The sequence below is a fragment of the Crinia signifera genome, chromosome 11 (genome assembly GCF_055691185.1).
Source record: "Crinia signifera chromosome 11, ASM5569118v1, whole genome shotgun sequence".
Classification (NCBI taxonomy): Eukaryota; Metazoa; Chordata; class Amphibia; order Anura; family Myobatrachidae; genus Crinia; species Crinia signifera.
Window position 1 is genome coordinate 118,718,140 of NC_139227.1, and position 24,374 is coordinate 118,742,513.

Below are 24,374 nucleotides of genomic sequence, written 5' to 3' on the forward strand. Positions count from 1 at the left end.
GTAATGAATGTAATAATGAATACAGAGCAGAGATTGGAATAAGTTATTTATCCATTGTTTATCCTACAGGCTATTAACTTTCATATTTGCTTGGAACTTGTTATTCTTGATCAGCTTTGTATCCCATCGGTACAACTTCTAGTAACTAATGTTTGTTACCCTTGACTACACACAAAGGATAATTGTTACAAAGTATAATGTGTAGGAATTTGTGCGTAAAAGGGTAATGCAAGCACTTAGTCCAATTAGGAGAAAAAGTGATATATAAGTAACTATATTATTATTATTATTATTATTATTATTATTATTAATATAGGGACTGGTACAATCTCATAATACAAAACATTAATAAATAACGGGTGCATGTGATTTACTGGAAACAAAGGGTTAGGACAACCACCACAGATGATTGGACATAGAAATAGATGTACCGTTTACTGTAAATGATGATGCTACTGTAAGTCACCAAGGTGTTTCACACCCAGATACAGACCCTGGGCCAGATGCACTAAGCTTCAAAAGTGATAAAATGGAGAGTAATAAACAACCAACCAATCAGCTCCTGCCTGACATTTTTCAAATACAGCCTGTGACATGGCAGGTAGGAGCTGATTGGCTGGCTGTTTATCACTCTCCATTTTATCACTTTTGAAGCTAAGTGCAACTGGTCCCCAGACTGGAAGCTTTTCCACAGGCCACAGAAATCCATGGGACTAAGTAAAAACCGGACCCGAATAAGACCCAGGAATGGAGGGTGTCTTGTCAGGGGGGGGGGGGGGTGTCCCTGTGATAGCTATCACCAGGGACATGGGGAAGGGGAGATTAAAGCCTCCCTGTGTGGTCCGGACTGTTCCGGTTATTGCTACATGACCAGACCATACAGGGAGGCTTTATCCTTTAGATGTGGGTGGGGTGCGTTCAAACTGATATCTAAATTGCAGTGTTGGAATAAAGCAGCCAGTATTTACTCTGAACAGAAACAAAATAACTCACCCAAATCTAACCTTCTATGCACATGTTACATCTGCCCCACCTGCAGTGCACATGGTTTTGTCCACTAAAGAGGGAGTTTGCTTTTGCAAACCAACCTGAATAACCCCTATATGCAAATGCAGCTTAAATACTGCTTGGTGCATCCTTAGAAGCAACCCTCAGTTGTACCATTGACACTCTCACTAGCTCCACGCTAGGTGCAGATTCTCCTGCAGACTGTGGCCTCCCTTTAGCAATTATACATCCAAATGACACGCCTGTCACACCCATGGACCGTCTCTGTGCAACACCTTTCCACATCTATATCACCGCCAAGGAATGTACAATACATTTTCAGGACACTTCTGATGCCGTGCCTCTCAATTACATCTCTATGCGCACAGATTCTGGTGGAACGAGCAGTCAAATATAATCGCTCAACTGCATCTGACATGACTTGTCAGTGACGGTGGGTGTTCCCATATACTAAAGGGGCTGCCCGGCACCCCCCGCCCCTTCTCCTGCCCCCCTGTGCCTGCACATGCCCAGAAACGCTCCTCCGCAGGTGCAAAACATTGGATCAAGAAGATCTGTGCTATCCTGCTAACATTCTGGCTGCCAGATTCTTCCTTCTGCTGCTGCACAAGAGGGAGAGCTGGTGATGTCAGTGTGCTCCGGGGTACAGTTTCTTCTGCCGCAGGATGTGACAGCACACAGCATACCTCCCAACATCCATGAAGGTAGCGGAGGGACGGTGTGTGCGCTGAAGAAGCGCGGCAAATTTCAGGGGTGTGGCCTGTCAGAAAGGGGGAGTGGCCTATATGTGCGATGCTACCGTGAGGCCACGCCCCCATTTTTGCCGCGGTGGGGGCATGCCCAGCAGCTCTGTGAGCTGCTGACCAGCCCCCAGCCCCTCTGTCTGCACAAATAGACGCTGTGCGCATGCACACAGCGTCTATTCACGGACCACAGGAGGGGACTCCCAACTGCCACCCCCCCACCGCGGGACACTGCCGGCGGCGGGAGGGACGCGGGAATGTCCCAAAATATCAGGACGTTCCCGCGATAAGCGGGACAGTTGGGAGGTATGCACAGCTTGGGATCCACTGAAATAGGCAACGGGGGAAATTTACTAAGCCAAATACGGCTTAAATAAACATATTTGTAAAGACGTTTATTTCAGCCGTATTCGTATTTTTGACATTCACTATGACAAAATACGTCTATTCATATTCATAGTGATGGTGCATTCATATAACCAGCCTGGTGCTGGTTTTAAAAAATACATGGAACTTCTATGTAAATTGTTCCCTGACCTTTTACAACCAGGACCAGCTCCATGAGCCTGAGGCTGGTTACGGCTGTGGGGGCTGGTTACACTGCAGCCTGCAGGGATCTGACTGATCCGTTCCGGCTGCCGATACCAATTTGTTTTTATACGGCCGCTCAATACGAATCCATACATCGGAAAATACAATTTGTAAATGAAATGCGACAGCGATGCCAGTTGTATTCATTCCTATTAATAATATGAAAATTCCCCCAATGTCAGTGTATAATGACAGGTATAGTGTACAGGGACAAGGATCCTGTACAATGAGTCCTCCCTGCCAGGTATAATATATATGTAATTCATATACCATTGTGTTCATTGTTGCACTGCGATGTTTTGTGTACGAGTTACTCATTCATACATTGTCACTTTGGTCCTGTTCACAAACCAATAGAGAAGCTCTCCCTCAATGTATAACTATATGCTATTCTTTATGTATTGTGCTATTTCACATGTACTATTCATGTCCCAGCCTGGTGTGATAGATAATAGGTGTAAATCTCTGAGCGTCTGATGCTCCCGCCATTCCTTTAACCTTAAACAGACCAAGAACCCCCACCTTTAAAGCGCCCCCTCCCCCTCCCTTTTCCCCTTCACCTGGAATAACCAAACTGAGTCATTTATTTATGGCGAATTAAAGGTCACATTTATTAATCAGATTACCAATATAATCCTACTCTTTTAGGTGGAAAAGATAGCACTGCGGTCCACCAGCCATCCAAGGTAACTGAATCAAACCGCCCGGGGGTGGGGACCCCTTCTCGCACCTGAAACATGTAACCGCCCCCGGGGTCCCCAATTGCTCCCTCCGATGCCATGCCTTGGATCTTGCACCCCCTCTTCTGGGGTGCCTCTGTTTCCTGGCGCCAAACTTTGGCTGGCCCGCAGTACTTCCGCCTCTGTTAGGACCATCTCTGCTGTAACCTAGATGCTGTTTATTTAGTCAGATTTACATATGTAGCACTGCGGTCCACCAGCCCTCCAACTTAACTGAATCAAGCCGCCCGGGGGTGGGGCCCCTTCTCACACCTGAAACATGTAACCGCCCGGGGTCCCCAATTGCCCCCTCCGATGCCAGGCCTTGGATCTTGCACCCCCTCTTCTGGGGTGCCTCCGTTTCCTGGCGCCAAACTTTGGCTGGCCCGCAGTACTTCCGCCTCTGTTAAGACAATCTCTCCTGTAACTAGAACCACCCGGGATCCCCCAATTGCAACCCCCACCCTGACGCCAGACCTTGGATCTTGCACCCCCTCTTCTGGGGTGCCTCCGTTTCCTGGCGCCAAACTTTGGCTGGCCCGCAGTATTTCCGCCTCTGTTAAGACAATCTCTGCTGTAACCTAGATGCTGTTTGGATGTTGCTCCTTTTTCGTCCAAGGGTGGGTGGGTGGGTGGGCCAATCCTTACGGTGTGCCCTCTTGCTCTCTCTGATCCTCCCCCTTTTACCTGTCCTGTCCTTAAGTATGAGTCTACTCCCATGGGGAGGATCCTACTACCTTATTCACTCTTACCTTCCCCCCTTTTATCACCCCCTATCCTTTCACTGCTATCTCCCTGCCCCCATCCTAATACCAGCAAGACATTGGTAGCACTTCATGGCCTTGGGAGCCCAGACTAATAGTTTACGGTCTCTCCCGGCTAGTCGCCGCTCGCTCCTATTAAACCTCTGAGCGTCTGATGCTCCCGCCATTCCTTTAACCTTAAACAGACCAAGAAACCCCACCTTTAAAGCGCCCCCTCCCCCTCCCTTTTCCCCTTCACCTGGAATAACCAAACTGAGTAATTTATTTATAGCGAATTAAAGGTCACATTTATTAATCAGATTACCAATATAATCCTACTCTCTTAGGTGGCAAAGATAGCACTGCGGTCCACCAGCCCTCCAACGTAACTGAATCAAGCCGCCCGGGGGTGGGGACCCCTTCTCGCACCTGAAACATGTAACTGCCCGGGGTCCCCAATTGCCCACTCCGACGCCAGGCCTTGGATCTTGCCCCCCCTCTTCTGGGATGCCTCTGTTTCCTGGCGCCAAACTTTGGCTGGCCCGCAGTACTTCCGCCAACGCTAGGTTCCTAGAACCACAGCCCGCCACCTCACCGTGACCTTCCCTCGCAATATTAAACTAAAACCTACATAGTAACCATCTGCACGCTCTTCTCTGCTCCTGAACTGAAATGCTTCCCCACCCTATCTTACCCTGGGACCCCATTCCGGGAGTCCTCATTTTCCTTCTGCAAAGAAAACAGACCACTGGAGACCCCTGTTCCTGAAGGGTGTTGCGAATGCCTCCCTGAGCATCGCTGCTTTAAAGACATCTTTGCATACGCCCTTTGCTGCTGCCATGAGCTGTAGCTTCTCCCTGCCGCAGGCACTAATGAGTCTTTCACCAGCTTGTTCACGCCATCTTGACAACCTTGCATAAATGAGGAGGACAGGTTAACCTTTGCAGCTGTGCTTGCGGTGCTGCCTCCCTAAAGGCTTCCCATTTTCCCCTTGAGAGGGCATCAGTTATGTTATCTACCCCTGGGATGTGCTTGGCGCAAAAGTTAATGTAGTGCCGCAGGCAAACCAATACCAAATGCCTGATCAGATTGATCGCTGGTCGGGAGGAGGCACTTTGCTTATAGACCGCCTGGACCACCCCCAGGCTGTCATACCAGAAGGTTATTTCCTTGTTGGCTAACCTGTTACCCCACAACTCCACCGCTACTAAGATCGGGAACAGCTCTAGCAGCAGCATGTTCCTGGTCAGTCCTGCTTCGTCCCAGCTCTGCGGCCACTGCGATGCACACCATTCTACAACGAGATATGCCCCAAAACCACAAGAACCATCAGTGTGGGACTTCCGGTTCCGGCTCCTTGATGAGAGGACGCTGAAAGCTACAGCTCCGCTCACAAGGCCGTCCAAACTACCTTTTACAAGGCAATTTTTGCCTCCCTGACGCCGCCATCCACCATCCCTCCCTCCCCAGAAGCTTTCCGCTGCATGGAGACGCAGCTGGCAGCGATGCCCAGCTCTAAAAGCCGCGCACAGCGCGACGCTGAAAAGAAAGCCAGGGAATCCAAGATGGCGACCGGCACATCAGACGCTGCGCCCAGATCCCTTCTGATACCTCCAGACACCCCAGCACGCCGATCACCACCCACAGCGGGGACACAGCCACAGCCCCTCTCCTGATGGAAGATACCTCTCCAGACTCCATACAGGTACTCCCAGCACCCTCGCACCCAGTCACATATGGGGATATGGTTCAAGCCATAAGAACAGCCATTGGCCCTCTACTAAAAGAGCAAACCGCTGACATCAAACATCAGATTGCTCAACTATCTCAGAGGACACTGATAAATGAGCACAGGGTGGGAGAAAACTTTATGGTGATTGCAGAACTCAAACAGGAATCACACAGGCACACTACGGAGCTGTATCAGGTCCATAACAAGCTTCAGGACCTGGAAAACAGGTCCAGAAGAAATAACCTGAGGATAATCGGCCTGCCGGAATCAGTCAAGGGTCAGAACCTCTATGACTTTATAAAACTTACACTCCCCAATCTGCTTCAGATACAAGACCGCTGCTCAGATACAGATGGGGCAGGTCCCATCTTGGCAGGATATGGCGCCAGCCGCCATCCCCATGGCGATGGTGAGAAGGGGACGCGCGCACGAGAGGCGCGCACGTCCCCTTCCGACGGCGCTTCCATCCGTTCCCTTGGGTCCCCGCCGGTGGTAACCCGGGGTCCCCGCCGCCTGCCCGCATCCCCCCTAACCCTGTCCGTCTCCCTGAGGTGGAGACGGACAGGGTTTCCGTTGCGCTGGCGACGGAGACTGAGACACGCACGCGCGTCTCAGTGTATTCGCTGGCGCGGCTGCTGGCGGGTCTCCAGCGCAGACGTTCTGGCGATCCGCCAGCCAGGATGGGACCTGCCCCATCTGTATGGTCTTGGAGAGGGCACACAGATTAGGCCCCCTGTGGCCGCAGGAGGGAGCCAGACCCAGGGCTGTAATCTTTAAATTGCTTAACTATCTGCACAAGGAGTTAATTTGGAGTGCCTCGCGCAGACACAGAAACATCGAATGGGAAGGAAATAAAATCCTCCTATTCCAAGACTTCTCAGCAGAGGTTGCAAAGGCGAGGAAAGACTTCTCCCCGATATGCACTAGGCTGATCAAGGCGGAAAGAAAATTTGCACTTCTATTCCCGGCCAAGTTGCGCATATTCGATGGAAACTCATACAAAGACTTCTCTACTCCCCCTGACGCAGAGCAATACCTGGATGAGGACCCTCAGACCCACACTTCACCCCGCTCTATGTCCGAATGTGACTAAAGCTACCTCATACCCTACTCCAGAGATACAACACTAACTCCACCTACCTCCAATCCACATCTTCTCCCCGACACCAACAGTCCGAAGATCTCCACGCAAGCACACTCATATACCGATGTTTTTTAACTGCGTAGATATGCCGCGACTTGATTGGGAGCCTCACCCTTCAACCCCTCAACCCCCCACTACACACATGGAGGAACCATGCACTGAGACTACCCGGCTTACTATTCTTATTCCCCCCTGGTCCTCCGCACTTTTACCCAGATGCTGTCTGGGGATGGACATACCCTCCCCCAACCCCCCCCCCCCTCCTCCCCTCCCCTCACCACCTGCTGCACTATTCAGTCCGGAGACAACATATAACCCCCAGCTCCAGGTTACAGAGCTTAAGGAAATACTCCCAAACTCTGGGCTTCCCCATACCACCCTCCCCCCCCCCTCATGTTGGCGTTACAGTCCCCACATCTTTAGAGATTATTACTCAGTTTGGAACTTTTTCAGGCTATAAAATAAATATTGCAAAATCTGAACTACTTAATATCTCTGGATTGCCCCCGGAATTCCCAGATAGCCCAGACCTAAAAACCATTAGAATACAGGCTTCCCATATCAAATATCTTGGCATCCTAATACCAAATAAAATTGAAAATCTATATAAATTAAACTTTACCCCTACTATATTGAAAATAACAAATTCCCTAGCAGGATGGAAAGATCTCCCTTTATCTCTGTTAGGACGCACTGAAGTAGTAAAAACTATCCTGCTCCCCAAACTCACGTATATCATGCAGCTACTCCCAGTCAGTATCTCCAGAAAAGATGCCTTACACACTACAAAAATATGCAGCTCATTCATTTGGCACTCGAAGAAGCCTAAAATATCTATGCAGAAGCTGCAACAACCGAAACATCTTGGAGGCCTGGGTTTCCCCGACCTACTCCTCTACTCCAAAGCCCTGCTCAACAGATATGCCCTAGACTGGATCCTTGATCGAGATTATTATACTATCCCGACCTCGATAAGGCGATGTTTTCCCCTTACTCACCCTGTGCACTGCTACATTCCCCCCAAAAACTAATTCCGACCCTGACACACTCCAATATCTTTTTTAAGGATACATATGAGGCGTGGCACTTTCTATGCAAAACTCTTAAAAAGAACCCATCCAACTCCCCTTGGCTGACAATTTGGGGCAATCCGATGTTCACCCCGGCTGTGAATTCTGCTGTTTTTAACCGCATCAAATCAAAGGGAGTATAGCCTCACTTCCCAAGTCTATGACCCGGGAGGAGATACGTATTCTTTTACGCAGCTACGGGAGGACTTTGGACTCCCCCACAACACTTTATTCCCCATCATGCAACTCACACACTATGTTAAATCCCTCCCAGCTGACACTTTCTCTCAAACCGATCTAGACCCATTCTACAGGATCACTTCTAAATTCCAATCAAAAATTTTTAAAACAAGATTGATTTATGTGGAACTATTGGCCCCCCACACCGAACCCCTTTGGTCCCGCATTACCCAATCCTGGACCCAAGACCTACCAGACATGCTCTCCCATGATACTCTGTTTAAATATCACCCAGACATAATGAACACATTGAGAACCTCTTTATTGCAGGAAACGCACATCAAGACACTAAACAGAGCCTATATATCTCAATCACAAAGAAGCCATTATGTAGATGGAGAAACTGGGCAATGTCCAAAATGCAGAGACAGCTCCGCGACGATCTTCCATAATCTGTGGACCTGCGGACATATCAAAAAATATTGGTATAAAATTATTAACTATATCAAGACTCATTTTGACATCACCCCCACTCTACATCCTATACCCATGCTGTTTGCCAACTTTGACATGTGGCAACTAAATGCCTACCAGGCTAGACATATTCCCTTCTTTATTATTTTGGTAACGGCAGCAAAGAAGCTGATCCTTAAACATTGGATATCACCTCATACCCCATCCTTACAAAATCTACTTCTTATGCTATCCAAAATGATGTACTTTGATAAATATGACTCCTCCCTCCCGAGATCCACCAGTACAGGATTCCTCAAAAGATGGGAACATTATGAGAGGATTTCGAAACAGCAGGCTACTTGACCAGATATACCTCTACTCAGAGCCAGATTAAGGTCTAAATGGGCCTGGAGCTGAAAATGATCAAGGGCCTATTATGCGCAATAATAGGGGTTGCGGCCAGCACCTAATAATGTGGGTGGCGTGACCAGTGTTCTGGTTGGGTGGTCTGCTCATGGGTGTGTCTCTATTTGTGTAAATACTTTCAACTAATTATATATGCCTGGAAAAGGCAGGGGGCTGGCATAAGAAAAATGCAGGGAGATATATTGGCGGGTGCACTCCAAAGGTGCACCCGCAGGACGCCGATGTCCTAAGATACTTGTGGGGTGAGGCGGCACTCCAGTCATAAAAAAATACTGAAAACCGAAACTTGGTAGACAATACAGTATGTCAGCACCTTTTATGTGGTAACCTAAATTTACCACACCATTTGGGCCTTATTCTACTTCACTCTTTCTGACAAAATCCTTCTTAGATGGACAAAACCATATGCACTGCAGGGGGGCAGAGAGAATGTGCAGAGAGAATTAGATTTGGGTGAGTTATTTTGTTTCTGTGCAGGGTAAATACTGGCTGCTTTATGTTTACACTGCAATTTAGATCTCACTTTGAAGTAAAACCCCACCCAAATCTAATGCTCTCTGCACATTTTATATCTGTCCCACCTGCAGTGCACATGGTTTTGTCCATCTAAGAAGGATTGTGTCAGAAAGAGTGAACTAGAATAACCCCCCATATACCCCTTATACAAATCATGCAACACAATAGTAACCCCTTATACTGTACTTGCTTCTTACACATTATGCCACATGGAATGAGACAAAATTCACACCGATTGAGCAAAAATTCACACAATGGCACACAGATTGAGTCAAAATTCACGTTATGCCACACAGATTAAGGCAAAATTCACATTTTTCCACATGGATTGAGCCAAAATACACACTATACCAGGCATGTCCAAACAGTGGCCCTCCAGCTGTTGTGAAACTACACGTCTCAGCAAGCCTTGACATAGTTTTTGCATTCCCTAATTGCAAAACTGTGGCAATGCATGATGGGACTTGTAGTTTCACAGCTGGAGGGCCATAGGTTGGACATGCCTGCACTATACCAAACAGATTGAGCAATAATGCACAATATGCTTCATAAATAGGGGCATTGCGTGCCAAAGGCGCACATTAAAAATACACACCATAATGCCCATTACATGTTAAGCCTCACACCATAATCTCCATTACGTATTATGCCAAACACCATAATGCCTATTAAAAATGATGCTACATAAGTGTTGCTTACCTACATATTCATTGCCAGGGGTTCCATGCTCGTTGCCATGTGGGATTACATGCTCATTGCCAAGGGGGAATACATGCTTGCGGTAACTGGGGGACAGTCGCCGCCGGGCAGAAATGACAGTCATTAACAGCCAGGCAGAGAGCAATGGGCTGCCCGGCTGTATTCAGAGCACTGCATGTCCCGGCTATTTGAAATAATACCCCTTTCATACCAGAAAATGCAGTATGGTCCCAGGATCATGCAGAGACATTCTCGGACTGGCCCCTTTTACACCAGCCTAGTCCCTGCATTTTCTGGTGTGAGGGGGAGAGAAAACCACCCCCGCCCCCCTTTAAACAACCAGCTATATCTTCAGAACCAACTGACCCATTTACATGTAGCCTTCGAATGATTTTGGTCCCGTGAAACTGGGCCGTTTGGTTCCAGAGAAATCTGTCCTCAAACAACATGAACAGCCATGAAATTACATTTCAGAAATGAAAAAAAAAAAATGTTTTCCCTGCAATATCTCTAGAACCAATGAACCCATATGGACCAGGTATCAGATTGAAGGCCCAGCGATTTGGGTTCGACTGAGATCAACCTCGAGTATCTGTGATGCTGTAGGGGGAACTGGCAGCCGTTGGAACTATTGGCAGAGTGTCTATAAGTACGTGCAGTGTGGTTGTCAGACCTCACACTTAGAAGATATAACCAATTGAAGGGTTTATTCAAGTGGCAGGCTTGTAGGTTACAACAGTACTTTCGTAGTTAACTTCAAACAGTAATACAACTGGTACATTTGGGAATGACAGTCTCTGATGTTACTTAGCTGTAGCGTTTGGCTTGTGCAGGGTTAATGACAGTTAACTGGTTTACGCTGCGGTATCTCTCCCAGTCTCGCTGCTGCCAATGATGATGGATCTCCCTGTGCAAAGGTCACGCTTGTAACGGGATTACAGCGGGGCTTGCTCCTATGCGCTCCGGTGCACGTGGAGCTACAAACAGCATGGATGGAGTCACACACGCTCTGAGGCACACTATCACGCGGGGACTTCCAAACAGGAAAGGGACGCTGCCAGCAGGGTCAGGGGTCTCTGCCCTGCTATTCGCTTAAGCGAGCTGTCACTCAGGGTGACGCCTAGCTACGTTGGCTGCAAGGGGACAAGGCAGGACTGTAAGCCTTACACTAGACAGTGTATGGAGACAGGCGCTGAGCGCTGCAATCTAACACTCCCCCTCGCTCAAGGCTGTCTTCGGCTACATAAAAGAACTTAATACAATACTTTGTCCTTTTGTGATACCTGTAACCGAAAATATGGTTAGAGAGAAAAGACATTCAGAACATCAAAACTTCAAATCAACATTTTGAACTTAGACAAGTCCACAGTCCTTCACGAACTTAATAAGCAAGTTTCTCGACAGTCCTTTAGTAAGCATGTCAGCGACATTCTGTTCACTTGCAATGTATTCAACATCGATGGACTTGTTCTCCACTAGTTCTCTGATGAAGTGGTGTCTTATCGCGATGTGCTTCGACCTTCCATGGTGCTTGGTAGTACAGGAAAGATCTATTGCTCCCCTGTTATCACATGCGATACTGATAGTCTCTTCTTCATAAAGTAGACCTAACTCACACAAAGTCTCTTTGATCCAGAGTGCTTCTTTTGATGTGGTTGGTGACATACCTTTTGTAATCTTGATGCTTTTGTCAATTGGTGTATTTACTGACTTGGAGTCTGCCATCCCATACTTCAAGATTGTTGCCTCGATGTACATTTGTTGGTCTACTGTGACTGTTCCCTTTTGCAGGTTTTGAACAATTCTCATGCCCAACAAATGATTGGCTGGACCCAAGTCTTTCAACTTGAATCTCTGTTTCAGTTGATCTCTCACACTTGTGATGTGATCTTCGTGACCTGCTATAAGTATATCATCCACATAGACTGCTATGATGAACAACTTTTCTCCTAGGGTTTTGTGATAAAGGCAGTGGTCAGTCTCTGATCTAATAAAATTCATTTCAAGTAGTACTTTGTCCAATTTTATGTACCAGCAACGACCACTCTGCTTTAGGCCGTATATGGATTTCTTCAGAAGACACACCTTCTCTGTCTGAAGTTCATCCTCATCATAATGATCTGGCGATTCCATATAGATTTCTTCAAGTAGTTCTCCATTTAGGAACGCTGAGTCGAAGTCTAGTTGGTATAGCAGTAAGTCTTGTAAGGTGGCGACTGCAATTACTAACCTGAGAGTGTTATACCTCGCAACAGGTGAGTATATCTCCCCATAGTCAATTCCGGATCTCTGTGTGTATCCCTTAGCAACAAGACGGGCTTTGTAACGGGCAACTTCTCCGTCTGAATTTAACTTCTTGCAGAAGACCCACTTGTTCTTGACTGTCTTGCGGTTGCTTGGCCTATCTACTATGGTCCAAGTATCGTTCTCTCTCAGTGCTGATAGCTCTGTGTCTATTGCAGATTTCCATTTCGCCCAATCACTGCACGCTTTCGCTTCTTGAATACTCTGAGGTTCACTGAAAGCAATATTCGCATATTCTTCCTCATATCTTCTGGCTGGTATGCCCTTGTTTCTTATTACAGAAGCTCTGTTTGTTGGTTCGCTTCCCTCTTCAGTATTTTCTGTTTCAGGTATGCTTTCTATTTCACACACCTCTACTAGTGCTTGCTTTTCTTGTTCTTTTGCTTTTGTGGGTGATGCTGTTTCTTGGAATATCACATCTCTTGATTTCAGAAGACGTCTGTTCTCTGCATCCCAGAGCCTGTACCCTTTGCTCTCCTCACAATAGCCTAGCAATATGCACTGTCTTGATTTTGGGTCAAGTTTCTTCCTTTTCTCCTTTGGTATATGCGCATAAGCTCTGCTCCCAAAGACACGGAGATGACTGATGTCTGGCTTCTTCCCAGACCAGGCCTCTAAGGGAGTTTTTCCCTTCACTGCCACTGTAGGTGTTCTGTTTTTCAGGTATACTGCAGTGGATACAGCTTCTGCCCAAAAACTCTTCTCCAGGCCAGCATCGTTCACCATCGCTCGTGCTCTTTCAACGATTGTTCGGTTCGCCCTTTCACTTACGCCATTCTGTTCAGGCGTGTAGGCCATCGTCAGCTGATGCTTTATGCCATGTTTTCTGAGAAAGTCGGTTAGTACTTCATTTTCGTACTCTCCCCCATTGTCGGATCTCAGGACCTTTAGTTTTAGGCCCGTCTGAGTTTCCACCAGGTTCTTGTACTCCACAATTTTCTTGACCACCTCACTTTTCTTCCTTATGAAGTATACGTGTGTCATTCTTGTGGCGTCATCGATGAGAGTCATGAAGTACTTGTAACCACTGGTTGACTCCTCTTCCATTGGTCCGCACACATCTGTGTGCACCAGAGCTAGTTGTGATTCTGCTCTGCCTGCTGACTTGGGAAATGGGTTGCGGGTCTGCTTGCCTTTAATGCAACTCTCGCACACAGGTCTTCCGGTGTCTTTCACTGTGATTCCTGTTGCCATTCCATCAGCTAATTTCTGGACATTATCATATCCTAAGTGTCCCAAACGTCTGTGCCAGAGCTCCATTGACTCATTCTCAGCAGAGGCTGCCAAAGCTACACATTCATCTGTGTCTAGGACATATAGTTGGTTGCATCGGGTTGCTGAAGCAATTACAGTCCCTCTTTCATTATGCACCATACACCTGCCCTTTGCAAACTGGACTCTGTAGCCTTTTGCCTCGAGTACGCTGATAGCGATGAGGTTACTTCCCAATTCTGGTACATACAGGACGTCTTGAATATCTGTGACTACTGTCTGTCCCTCAATTCTTAGTCTCACTGTGATTGTCCCAACATTTGACGCAGTAAGGACCTTTTCACCAATCCCGGTAACTGTTGTGGGTGTACACTGTGTTAAAGAATTGAACCACTCCTTGTTGCAGCTGAAGTGTCTAGAGGCTCCCGAGTCCATGTACCAGAGATCCCTCCTTGGCTTGTCTGTTACATTCAGTGCTGACTCGTTCTTCTTATCATGCCGCTTGTGCATGCCACTAGTGTTCTTCATCCTGCATTCTGAAGCCTTGTGCCCTACTTTGTGGCACACATAACATTTGAATGTGCATTTCTTGGGTTTCGCACCCTTTGCTACTAAGGCAGAACCCTCAGCCATGGCATCCTTGTGGATTCTCTCTTGGAACTGTAGTAGCTTGGCTCTCACAACTTCAGTTGTAAGCTTGGTTTCATTTGACTCTAGTGCGACAACTAGGAAGTCAAATTCTTCTGTCAAGTTCTGCAGCATTACCATCGCCACTTCTTCCTCATCCACTTTTGCTCCTACACATGCCAATTGCTGAGCTATCGATAGTATCTTATCAATATAATCGTTCATGTCCTTGCATGCATTCAGCTTTGTTCCATACAGTGTGCGTCTCAGACTTATCCTTCTCATTAAGCCTTTATTCTCATAAGCACCTTTTAGAGTTGTCCACATGTCCTTAGCGGACTCCTTCCCACAGATAGTAGAATAAACATGCTGCTCCACAGCCAGGCCTATTGTGCCAATGGCCTTGTCTACCTCTTCTGGGTTTGGACTATCTCCTGGGGCTATTGTGACTTTCCATAGCTTCTCCCTCTTAAGCTGCATTTCCATAGCGAACTTCCATGTAGTATAATTCTCTGAGCCTTTGAGCTTTGGAAAGTTCATGCTATGCCCTGTACTGTGCATTCTCGTTAACTCTTCCACAAATGGCAATTTAGAAATAATTCCTTTGTGTTCTTTTATGTACTGCGCTAGCACTTTATCTTCAGGGGGTTAATCTTCGCGCACGTGACGTGCTGGGCCCATAACCTATTGGCAGAGTGTCTATAAGTACGTGCAGTGTGGTTGTCAGACCTCACACTTAGAAGATATAACCAATTGAAGGGTTTATTCAAGTGGCAGGCTTGTAGGTTACAACAGTACTTTCGTAGTTAACTTCAAACAGTAATACAACTGGTACATTGGGTATGACAGTCTCTGATGTTACTTAGCTGTAGCGTTTGGCTTGTGCAGGGTTAATGACAGTTAACTGGTTTACGCTGCGGTATCTCTCCCAGTCTCGCTGCTGCCAATGATGATGGATCTCCCTGTGCAAAGGTCACGCTTGTAACGGGATTACAGCGGGGCTTGCTCCTATGCGCTCCGGTGCACGTGGAGCTACAAACAGCATGGATGGAGTCACACACGCTCTGAGGCACACTATCACGCGGAGACTTCCAAACAGGAAAGGGACGCTGCCAGCAGGGTCAGGGGTCTCTGCCCTGCTATTCGCTTAAGCGAGCTGTCACTCAGGGTGACGCCTAGCTACGTTGGCTGCAAGGGGACAAGGCAGGACTGTAAGCCTTACACTAGACAGTGTATGGAGACAGGCGCTGAGCGCTGCAATCTAACAGGAACGGGGTGGAGGTCGGAATTAGCGGGTCCCATGTTATCCTATGGGGAAAACGTTCCAGGTTTGCCTGGCGGTATCTCCGGTTCCCGGGGGGCTAGCGACGCGGGGCTGGGCTCGTTGGAAAGCCCTGACCCTCAGCTACAAAATGGGCCTATTTGGAGAGTGGGCCTGGAGCTATAGCTCCATCAGGCCCATTGTTAATCTGGCTCTGCCTCTACTATTTCTTCTTACGTGAGGTTCTGACTCCTGAAGGGCACAAAATACACTGAAAAACAACCAAAGTGCTTGTTACTCCAAGTTACCCCCCCTCCCCCCCCTTTCTCCCCTCTTCTATTCCATCTTTCCAACTTTTTTCCCTCCTAAGTGCCTTAAGTGTGTATTCTGTAGATAGTACTTAGTGTTATTTCTCTACTCAGAGATAACAAGGATACTTATATTCGGTTCAAGAGTTCAGGGTATCGCCAAAGACACTGTTATAACCGACAGACTCACTGCAAGGCTGCGCCCATGCTCTGCCTAAATTGCGATGCCCTTGAGTCCTCATAGAAGCCAAGTGTGGTATATATAGAACCACACAGCACTTAAGAGCCAATTACAATGACCTAGACGGGCTTATATTATCTGATATGACCACTCTGTATCCTGTTTGTATGTCGTTTGTTTGATACTATGGTTACTGGTATTGTACTCTTTATACCGATTTGTTTATATGCACTTTAAAATCAATAACATTTGTTAAAAAAAAAAAAAAGAACCATCAGCGTCCGTCCAGGTCATGAGCAGGGGCTGGCTGGCAACTTTCAGCCTGGGGGGCAACACAAGCAAGTGGCCCATCACCATCGCCATCATTTCACTACCCTATCCTCTCCCGTCTAGTATGCAGCAAGGATTAAACAATCCTTCCCCCACACACACACACACATACAACAGAAATGGGGAAAGTGCGCGCCGAATGCGCGTTACAAAAATTTACACTGTGATGCCCATTACACCTAAAGCCATCACTGTAATGCTAATTACACATAATGCCACACACCGTAATGCCTATTACACATAATGCCATCACTGTAATGCTAATTACACATAATGCCATCACTGTAATGCTAATTACACATAATGCCACACACCGTAATGTCCATTACACATAAAGCCATCACAGACGTAATGCCAATTAAAGATAATGCCACACCGTAATGCCCAAACATAATGCCACACACCGTAATGCCCATTACACATAAAGCCATCACCGTAATGCCAATTAAACATAATGCCACACCGTAATGCCCATTACACATAATGCCAAACCTTAATGCCAATTACATATAATGCCACACACCGAAATGCCCATTACACATAAAGCCATCACCGTAATGCCAATTAAACATAATGCCACACACCGTGATGCCCATGAAACATAATGCCACACCGTAATGCCCATTACACATAATGCCACACCTTAATGCCAATTACATATAATGCCACACACCAAAATGCCCATTACACATAATGCCATCACCATAATACCCATTACACATAATACCAGCAACGTAATGCCCATAAAACATAATGCCAAATGCCATAATGCCCATTAAGCATAATGCCAATACCGTAATGCCCATTAAACTAAATAATTATACCATATAAATGCTGCTTACCTATATCGCTTGTTGCCAGGGGTTACATGCTTCTTGCCAGGTGTTTCATTCTTGCCATGGGGATTTTTTGCAGGGGAGAGCCAGGGTACATGCTCGTCGCCAAGGGGATCCATTTAAATCATACTTGCCTACTTTTGAAAACTAGTTTCAGGGAGATTTTAGCTGCTAGTGAAATGCTCCATGCCACTGAGAGCGTGAGTCATGATCCGCCCAGGGGGTGTGTCTAACTCCACCTATAGACGTACCTATTGCCACTAGGGGGTGTGCCCTACAGTAGCAGAAGAAAACTCTGGAAAACTCTGGGCCTGATTCAGATGTCGATGCTGCTGTATGCAACACTGCATTATATGTTTTAAAGGAAATATTTCTGCCTCTCTTGCTGCCTATCCTGAGACACAGAGAGAAGTAAAGAGAGACCGAGAATGCATGTGTAATGCTGTGTACACACGGAGCAATATATCGCTTAGCAATATATTGCTCAGTGTCCTGTTTTCAAGCAATATATTGCTCAATGTCTCCTTTTCATCAGCGACCAGAGATGATCGCTGATGAGAAGGAGAAACTGGGGGAAACAGCTGACTGCCGGGGAAAGCGCTGGTGGCAGGAGCATGCTCCTGCGACAAGCGACCATTGCAGGGCTGGCCACGGGAGCGCGCTCCCGGCAATTTATCGCCCATAGCACATGAAATCACTGGCAATATGGTCGCTCAGCGACCATATTACCAGCGATATGTGCGAAATATCGCCCCGTGTGTACACAGCTTAAGAGACAGAGGGGCGGAGTGTGTGAGACAGAGGTGGGAGAGAGAGTGGGAATGTGTGTGAGAGGGAGAGTGTGAGGAATGAAAAGAGAGTTTGTGAGAGAGACAGACAGGGGCCCTTATTCTGGTTGGTGCGTTCATTTCCGTATACTTTCGGATGCCGTTTTTTAGCCGTCTGCGCATGCGCGGGGAACACTATGCGCATGTGCCACGCATGGTCTCCGTACTTGTACTCACTAATACCGTACAGAAATGTGCACCGCAATCACTCGTGAAATATGGGCGTATTATGGGCGTCATTCGGAATGACACAGGGGCGTACTTTCAAAGTGGGCTAAACTGGGCGGACACGGGGGAGTGCACTTATTTTGGTAGGCGTGCATTTGGACAGCACACCGAATGCACACGAACAAAAAGGCAAGAAATATGCGGTGTCCATAAGCAAGTATTGCTTTGCGGACAACACTCGGTCATGCGCTAGGCAATCGGAACACCTAATCACTACAACCGATGTCAGGTGAACACAATACAATCCACTCCTTTACTCATTCCTTGTTAATTACACGCTTGTCACTGCTTCAATTGGAACCATTGCAGCTTAAATGGAACATTACTAAACACACACATATATGCAGCACTTTTCACACACTTTTACACTGCAAATAATGAACACAACTTATATATGGTCGCCGAGTATTAGATCGACGGTGTTTTGGACGAAGCCGTTAGTCAGACTGTACGGTTTTATCGAAAGTGTATAGATAGACAGTAGCATATGGTCGGTCATAGTTAGATCGACATATGCAAGGTCTTACGGCAGAAAGGTAGACCGCTATTAGGTTGACCGGTAAATATGTCTACCGTTTCAAGGTCAAAAATTACAAGGTCGATCAACAATAGGTGTACCGCTATAAGGTCAACAAGTGCAAAGTCAACTGTTTATAATTTGAGCACATTTAGGACGCCTTACACAAGGTTCACCGTTAATAGGTTGACACATAAACCACGTTGTACAGCAGTATTCTGACGTAACACCACAAGTGCCACAATGACCTGGCACTGCTTAGTGCTGCACACCCCCATTACACCGTCACCCATGAAGCTCTCTACCCCTGGGATCCCTCCATCACCCTAGCTGCACCCATTAAATACGGCACACCTATTGCCGGCTAAATGCAGACTCCCCAAGTCACCCCATAGAGTCACACAGCCTCCCGTCTACATTTAGAAGCTCAACTCCACTCTAGCGCATTGCCGGGCCCAATCATGACTGCGGCGCCCAGTAGGCAGCTGCCCAGAGTGCCAGGATCTCAAATATTCAAGGATTTCTGTGGAGGATCCCTGTTGTACTTAATGCAGCAGGCTGCTGTGGAACCTCTGAGACCTCCCCCACACTTTCCCTAGAGGCATACTTCCCTACTTTGGTGCCTAAGTAGACTTATACCGGCCCTTGTGGCACCACAAGTACCACAATGACCTGGCACTGCTCAGCGCTGCACACCCCCATTACACCGTCACCCATGAAGCTCTCCACCCCTGGGATTCCTCCATCTCCCTAGCTGCACCCATTAAATACAGCACACCTATTGCCGGCTAAATGCAGACTCCCCAAGTCTCCCCATAGAGTCACACAGCCTCCCGTCTACATGTAGAAGCTTATTCCACGCTAGTTGATAGCGCTTTGCCAGGCTCTATCATTACTGTGGCACTACAAGTGCCAGAATGACCTGGTACTGTGCAGCGCTGCAAACACCCATTACACTGTCACCCATGAAGCTCTCCACCCCTGGGATCCCTCCATCTCCCTAGCTGCACCCAATAAAGACGTCACCCCTAAGCACCCCTATACCTGACTAAATCCAGACTCCCCAAAGTCACACAGCCTCCCGTCTACATGTAGACCTCAGCTCCACGCTAGTTGATAGCGCTTTGCCGGGCTCTGTTATTACTTGTAGTGCCACGTCAGATGATTAGTGGCAGGGTGTCATTACCGTCATGAATAGGTGCTACAAGAGTGCATTAAGATGTTAACCTATTAACGGTCGGCCTTGTGTAAGGCAACCTAAATGCGCTCGACCTTGCACTTGTCGACGAAATAGCGGTCGATCTAACGTGTGTCGACATAGTTGTTGTCGATGTAAGTATTGTCGATGTATTGTATGGTCGGTGTTCTATGATTGCCGATCATGTTAATGTCGAACTTATGTTACAATCAACCTATAAGGTTTCGATGTAATGTAAGTGTCGACCTTTACAGTGTCTGTGAAGTGGTGGCGACCTAAGTTCGTTCGATCTTCCCGTGATCGACCAAATGACCGTATACCACATTAACATATACATTTCATGTCTGACCTCAGTTTTATTTGGTCATTGGTGTACAAATCTGCATTTACCTACTAAATTAGACTTACTAAGTTTGCCTGTTTTTTCCCCCCAAAATTTCCGCAGCTAGGGGCGTGGCCTATGCGCCGCACGGTTGACGCTGCCATACGGAACGCAGGGTGTCGCTGATGTACGCCAATTACAGGAATAGGATATAAAGGTGTGTTAGACCAATGCAATGTTGTTGCACACATGTCTGCATCTCTATCTGAGGAAGAGCAGGAGTGGCAGGACCTATTTGCCCGCTGGGACTCCAGCACCACCTATGTCCCCATCAACCCAGACCAGCCATTGGGGGAAGAGCAGCCAGATGGGCCATCTACATCAGGCCAATCGGCAGCTGGCCCATCTTCAGCCTCAGCAGAATCATTGGGAACACAGCAGGTGGCTTCCCAACAGAGTAGCCTGGCCAGCACTTCGAGTACAGCGACAGGTGGCCGTGGCCGTGGCAGTGGCGGTGCCAGTGGACGTGGCCGAAATAGGGCAACAGAGGAACCAACCACCAGAAACATGGCATACGAACCGCAGGAGCTTGCCATCCTGGTGCCCCGCGCACGGGATTGGATCGAGTGTCCACAGGACAGGTTGACACACACAAGGAGATGGAAGATCTGGGAGGACATAACGGCGGAGATTAATGCGGTGGCTCCACAAGTTCGTGAGGCGGAGCACGTTAAGAAGAGGCAAGTTCATGTGTGTTACATTTGAGCAGTACAAGACCAGTAATGTTTACATTAGATATTAGATGGAGTTGGTCAATGGGCGGTCACGTTGCTTGGAGGCACAGACATGTTTGCCATGTCATTGAATTGATAGTTATTGTAGGGTGAGTGTGAGTGTATCTTGTAAGGGTTGTTTTTCAAATTTAATATAATCTAAGTTTGGTGTCATGAGGCACATGTTGTATTATGTTGCAGATTGCAATGGGTGCTACAGCAAACATGAGGAGTGACATGTATTAGGGAAGCGGTCATCTATTAGAATGAACTTAGGTCTACAGTCATTAGGTCGACCCCACTAGATCGACTGGCAGGAAGGACGACCTGATTTAAGGTCGACATGGGCCAAGGTCGACATGACTTAAGGTCGAATTTGCATAAAGGTCAACATGAGGAAGGTCGACTGGTCATGAGTTCGACATGGGGTTTTTCACTGTTTTTTGAGTCGACATGTGCCGACAGGCGGTATTTCATGCCCTACCATCCACTAGGCCGTGGAGGAGGTTATTAAAGCTGTGGCGAGCGAAGCGAGCCACCGTGCCCGAAGCATTGCGAGCGAAGCGAGCGATGCGAGGGTCCGATTCTCATTGCCAACTGTGTCCATGTCGACTGTGTCAACATTCGGATAAAAAAACAGTGAAAAACCCATGTCGACCTTATGACCAGTCGACCTTCCTCATGTCGACCTTTATGTAAAATCGACCTTAAGTCATGTCGACCTTGGCCCATGTCGACCTTAAATCAGGTCGATCTTCCTGCCAGTCAACCTAATGGGGTCGACCTAATGACTGTAGACCTAAGTTCATTCTGACAGATGTACCGATTGGTATGTAGTACAAATGACAATACACATTCCATATGTAAATCCAGTCCAAAACTTAGGCAATAGTAATCAGTGCTAGCATCCAGAGTAAAGGGTAGAGGGGAAAAAACAGGCTTTCCATGTAGTATGTACGCATGTATGTATAGCTGTATGTGTCATATATATCTCCTATATATTTGGCTACATCTGTCACTCAAAGTGGGTGTCTGTGTCTATAACGCTCTGTTCCTGGACTTTCCTCTTAATGTGTGATTGCCTTCATCTGTGCTGAACACCTTTCTGAGAAATTAACCTGTTTAAAACAGGTGATGGCAATCATACATTAAGGGGAAGTCTAGAAACAGAGCATTGTGTCCCTCCTGGAGAGGGTCATGTTGGGAGGTATGTGACAGAGAACCAGCCCAGTGAGCCCACAGACAGTGCCAGACACCCACTGCCTTCCCATGTTGCCCAGCACTGCTACTCCACAGCCACCAGGTAAGCGCCCCCCTCCCGCGATTTGCGGCAAAACCTCCCCCCCCGCGCGCCCCCCCCTCCCGCGATTCGCGGCAAAAACACCCGCTCCCCCGCGACCCCCCCTACCGCGATTCGCAGCAAAAACACCCCCGCGACCCCCCCTCCCGCGATTCGCTGCAAAAAGAACCTCCCCACGACCCCTCCCGCAATTCGCGGCATAACCACCACCCCGCGACCCCCCCCTCCCGCGAATCGCGGCAAACCCTCCCCCGTGACCCCCCTGATTCGCGGAAAAAACACCCCCCCCCCGCGACCTCCCTCCCGCGATTCGCGGCAAAAAGAACCCCCCGCGACCCTCCCTTGCACGATTGGCGGCACCCCCCCTGCGACCCCCCTCCCGCGATTCGCGGCACCCCCCCCCCGCAATTCGCAGCAGCCCCAGGATTAAATGGCACATGCAAAACACTGACATGGCTATGGTCGACAATGAAAAAGGTTGACATGAGTTTTTGAAGATTTATTTTTAATTTTTTAAATTTTTTCATATTCATTGTCATGTGTCGACATGGACACCAATGAAGTGGCACACTTATGTCAACATTTACATGTGTTGACCTTTCTGTGTTGATTTTTTCTTGTGGCGATTCGCGTCACACCCCCCGCAACCTCCCCTCCCGCGATTCGCGGCACCCCCCGTGACCCCCCACCTCCCGCAATTCGCGGCAACCCCCCACCGGAACCCCTGTGAACCCCGCCCTCCCGCGATTCGCGGCACCCACCCCGGCGACCCCCCCTCCCGCAATTCGCGGCACCCCCCCGTGATTCGCGGCAGCTCCAGAATTAAATTGCACATGGAAAACACTGACATGGCTATGGTCGACAATGAAAAAGGTTGACATGAGTTTTTGAAGTTTTTTTGTCATTTTTTGAATATTTTCATATTCATTCTCATGTGTCGACATGGACACCAATGAAGTGCCACACTTATGTCAACATTTACATGTGTTGACCTTTCTGTGTTGATTTTTTTCTTGTGGCGATTTGCGTCACACCCCCCCCAACCCCGACTCCCGCGATTCACGGCACACACACACACAAACACCACCCCCGCGATTCTCGGCACCCCACCCCGTGACCCCTCCTCCTGTGATTCACGGCACACCCCCGCGACCCCCCCCTCCCATGATTCGCCGCAACCCCCGCCCCGTAACCCCCCCTCCCGCGATTCGCGGCACCCACCCCCGCGACCCCCCCCCCCCGCAATTCGTGGCACCCCCCCGCGATTCGCGGCAGCTCCAGAATTAAATTGCACATGGAAAACACTGACATGGCTATGGTCGACAATGAAAAAGGTTGACATGAGTTTTTGAAGTTTTTTTTTTCATTTTTTGAATGTTTTCATATTCATTCTCATGTGTCGACATGGACACCAATGAAGTGCCACACTTATGTCAACATTTACATGTGTTGACCTTTCTGTGTTGATTTTTTCTTGTGGCGATTCGCGTCACACCCCCCCCAACCCCCCCCGCAACCCCCACTCCCGCGATTCACGGCACACACACACACACCCCCGATATTCTCGGCACCCCACCCCGTGACCCCCCCTCCCGTGATTCACGGCACACCCCCTCGCGACCCCCCCTACCATGATTCGCCGCAACCCCCGCCCTACTCCCGCGATTTGCGGCAACCCACCCCGCGACCCCCCTCCCGCGATTCTCTGCAATCCCTCCCCTCCCGCGATTCGCAGCATCCACCCCCCCACAACCCCCCCTCCTGCAATTCGCGGCACCCCCCGCGACCCCCCCTCCTGCAATTCGCGGCACCCTCCGCGACCCCCCCTCCCGCGATTCGCGGACACCTAAGTTGCAATACAGGGCATCTTTCATACAATTCTAACCATATTTCTCATATACAAACGTTCACAAATTAAGGGGGCGCAGCCCCTTACGACGGTGTGAAGAGCGCCCGTAGGGCGCGATGAATCACCTAGTAGTTATATATGTGTCTATATACATATATATATATATATATATATATATATATATTTGGTCGATCTTCCTGCCAGTCTACCTAATGGGGTCGACCTAATGACTGTAGACCTAAGTTCATTCTGACAGATGTACCGATTCCATGTA

General features: G+C 48.1%; 1 protein-coding gene across 1 annotated transcript in view; it reads right to left on the bottom strand.

Annotated features, from left to right (window-relative positions):
* Nucleotides 1-8,255: 8,255 nt before the first annotated feature.
* LOC146045576 (transmembrane protein 263-A-like) overlaps nucleotides 8,256-24,374 on the bottom strand; it is a 282,338-nt gene continuing 266,219 nt past the window's right edge. The window contains exon 4 of the mRNA XM_083164537.1: nucleotides 8,256-8,391. Coding sequence (XP_083020663.1) covers nucleotides 8,303-8,391 — 89 coding nt within the window. The 3' untranslated portion in view covers nucleotides 8,256-8,302. The remainder of the gene's footprint in view (nucleotides 8,392-24,374) is intronic.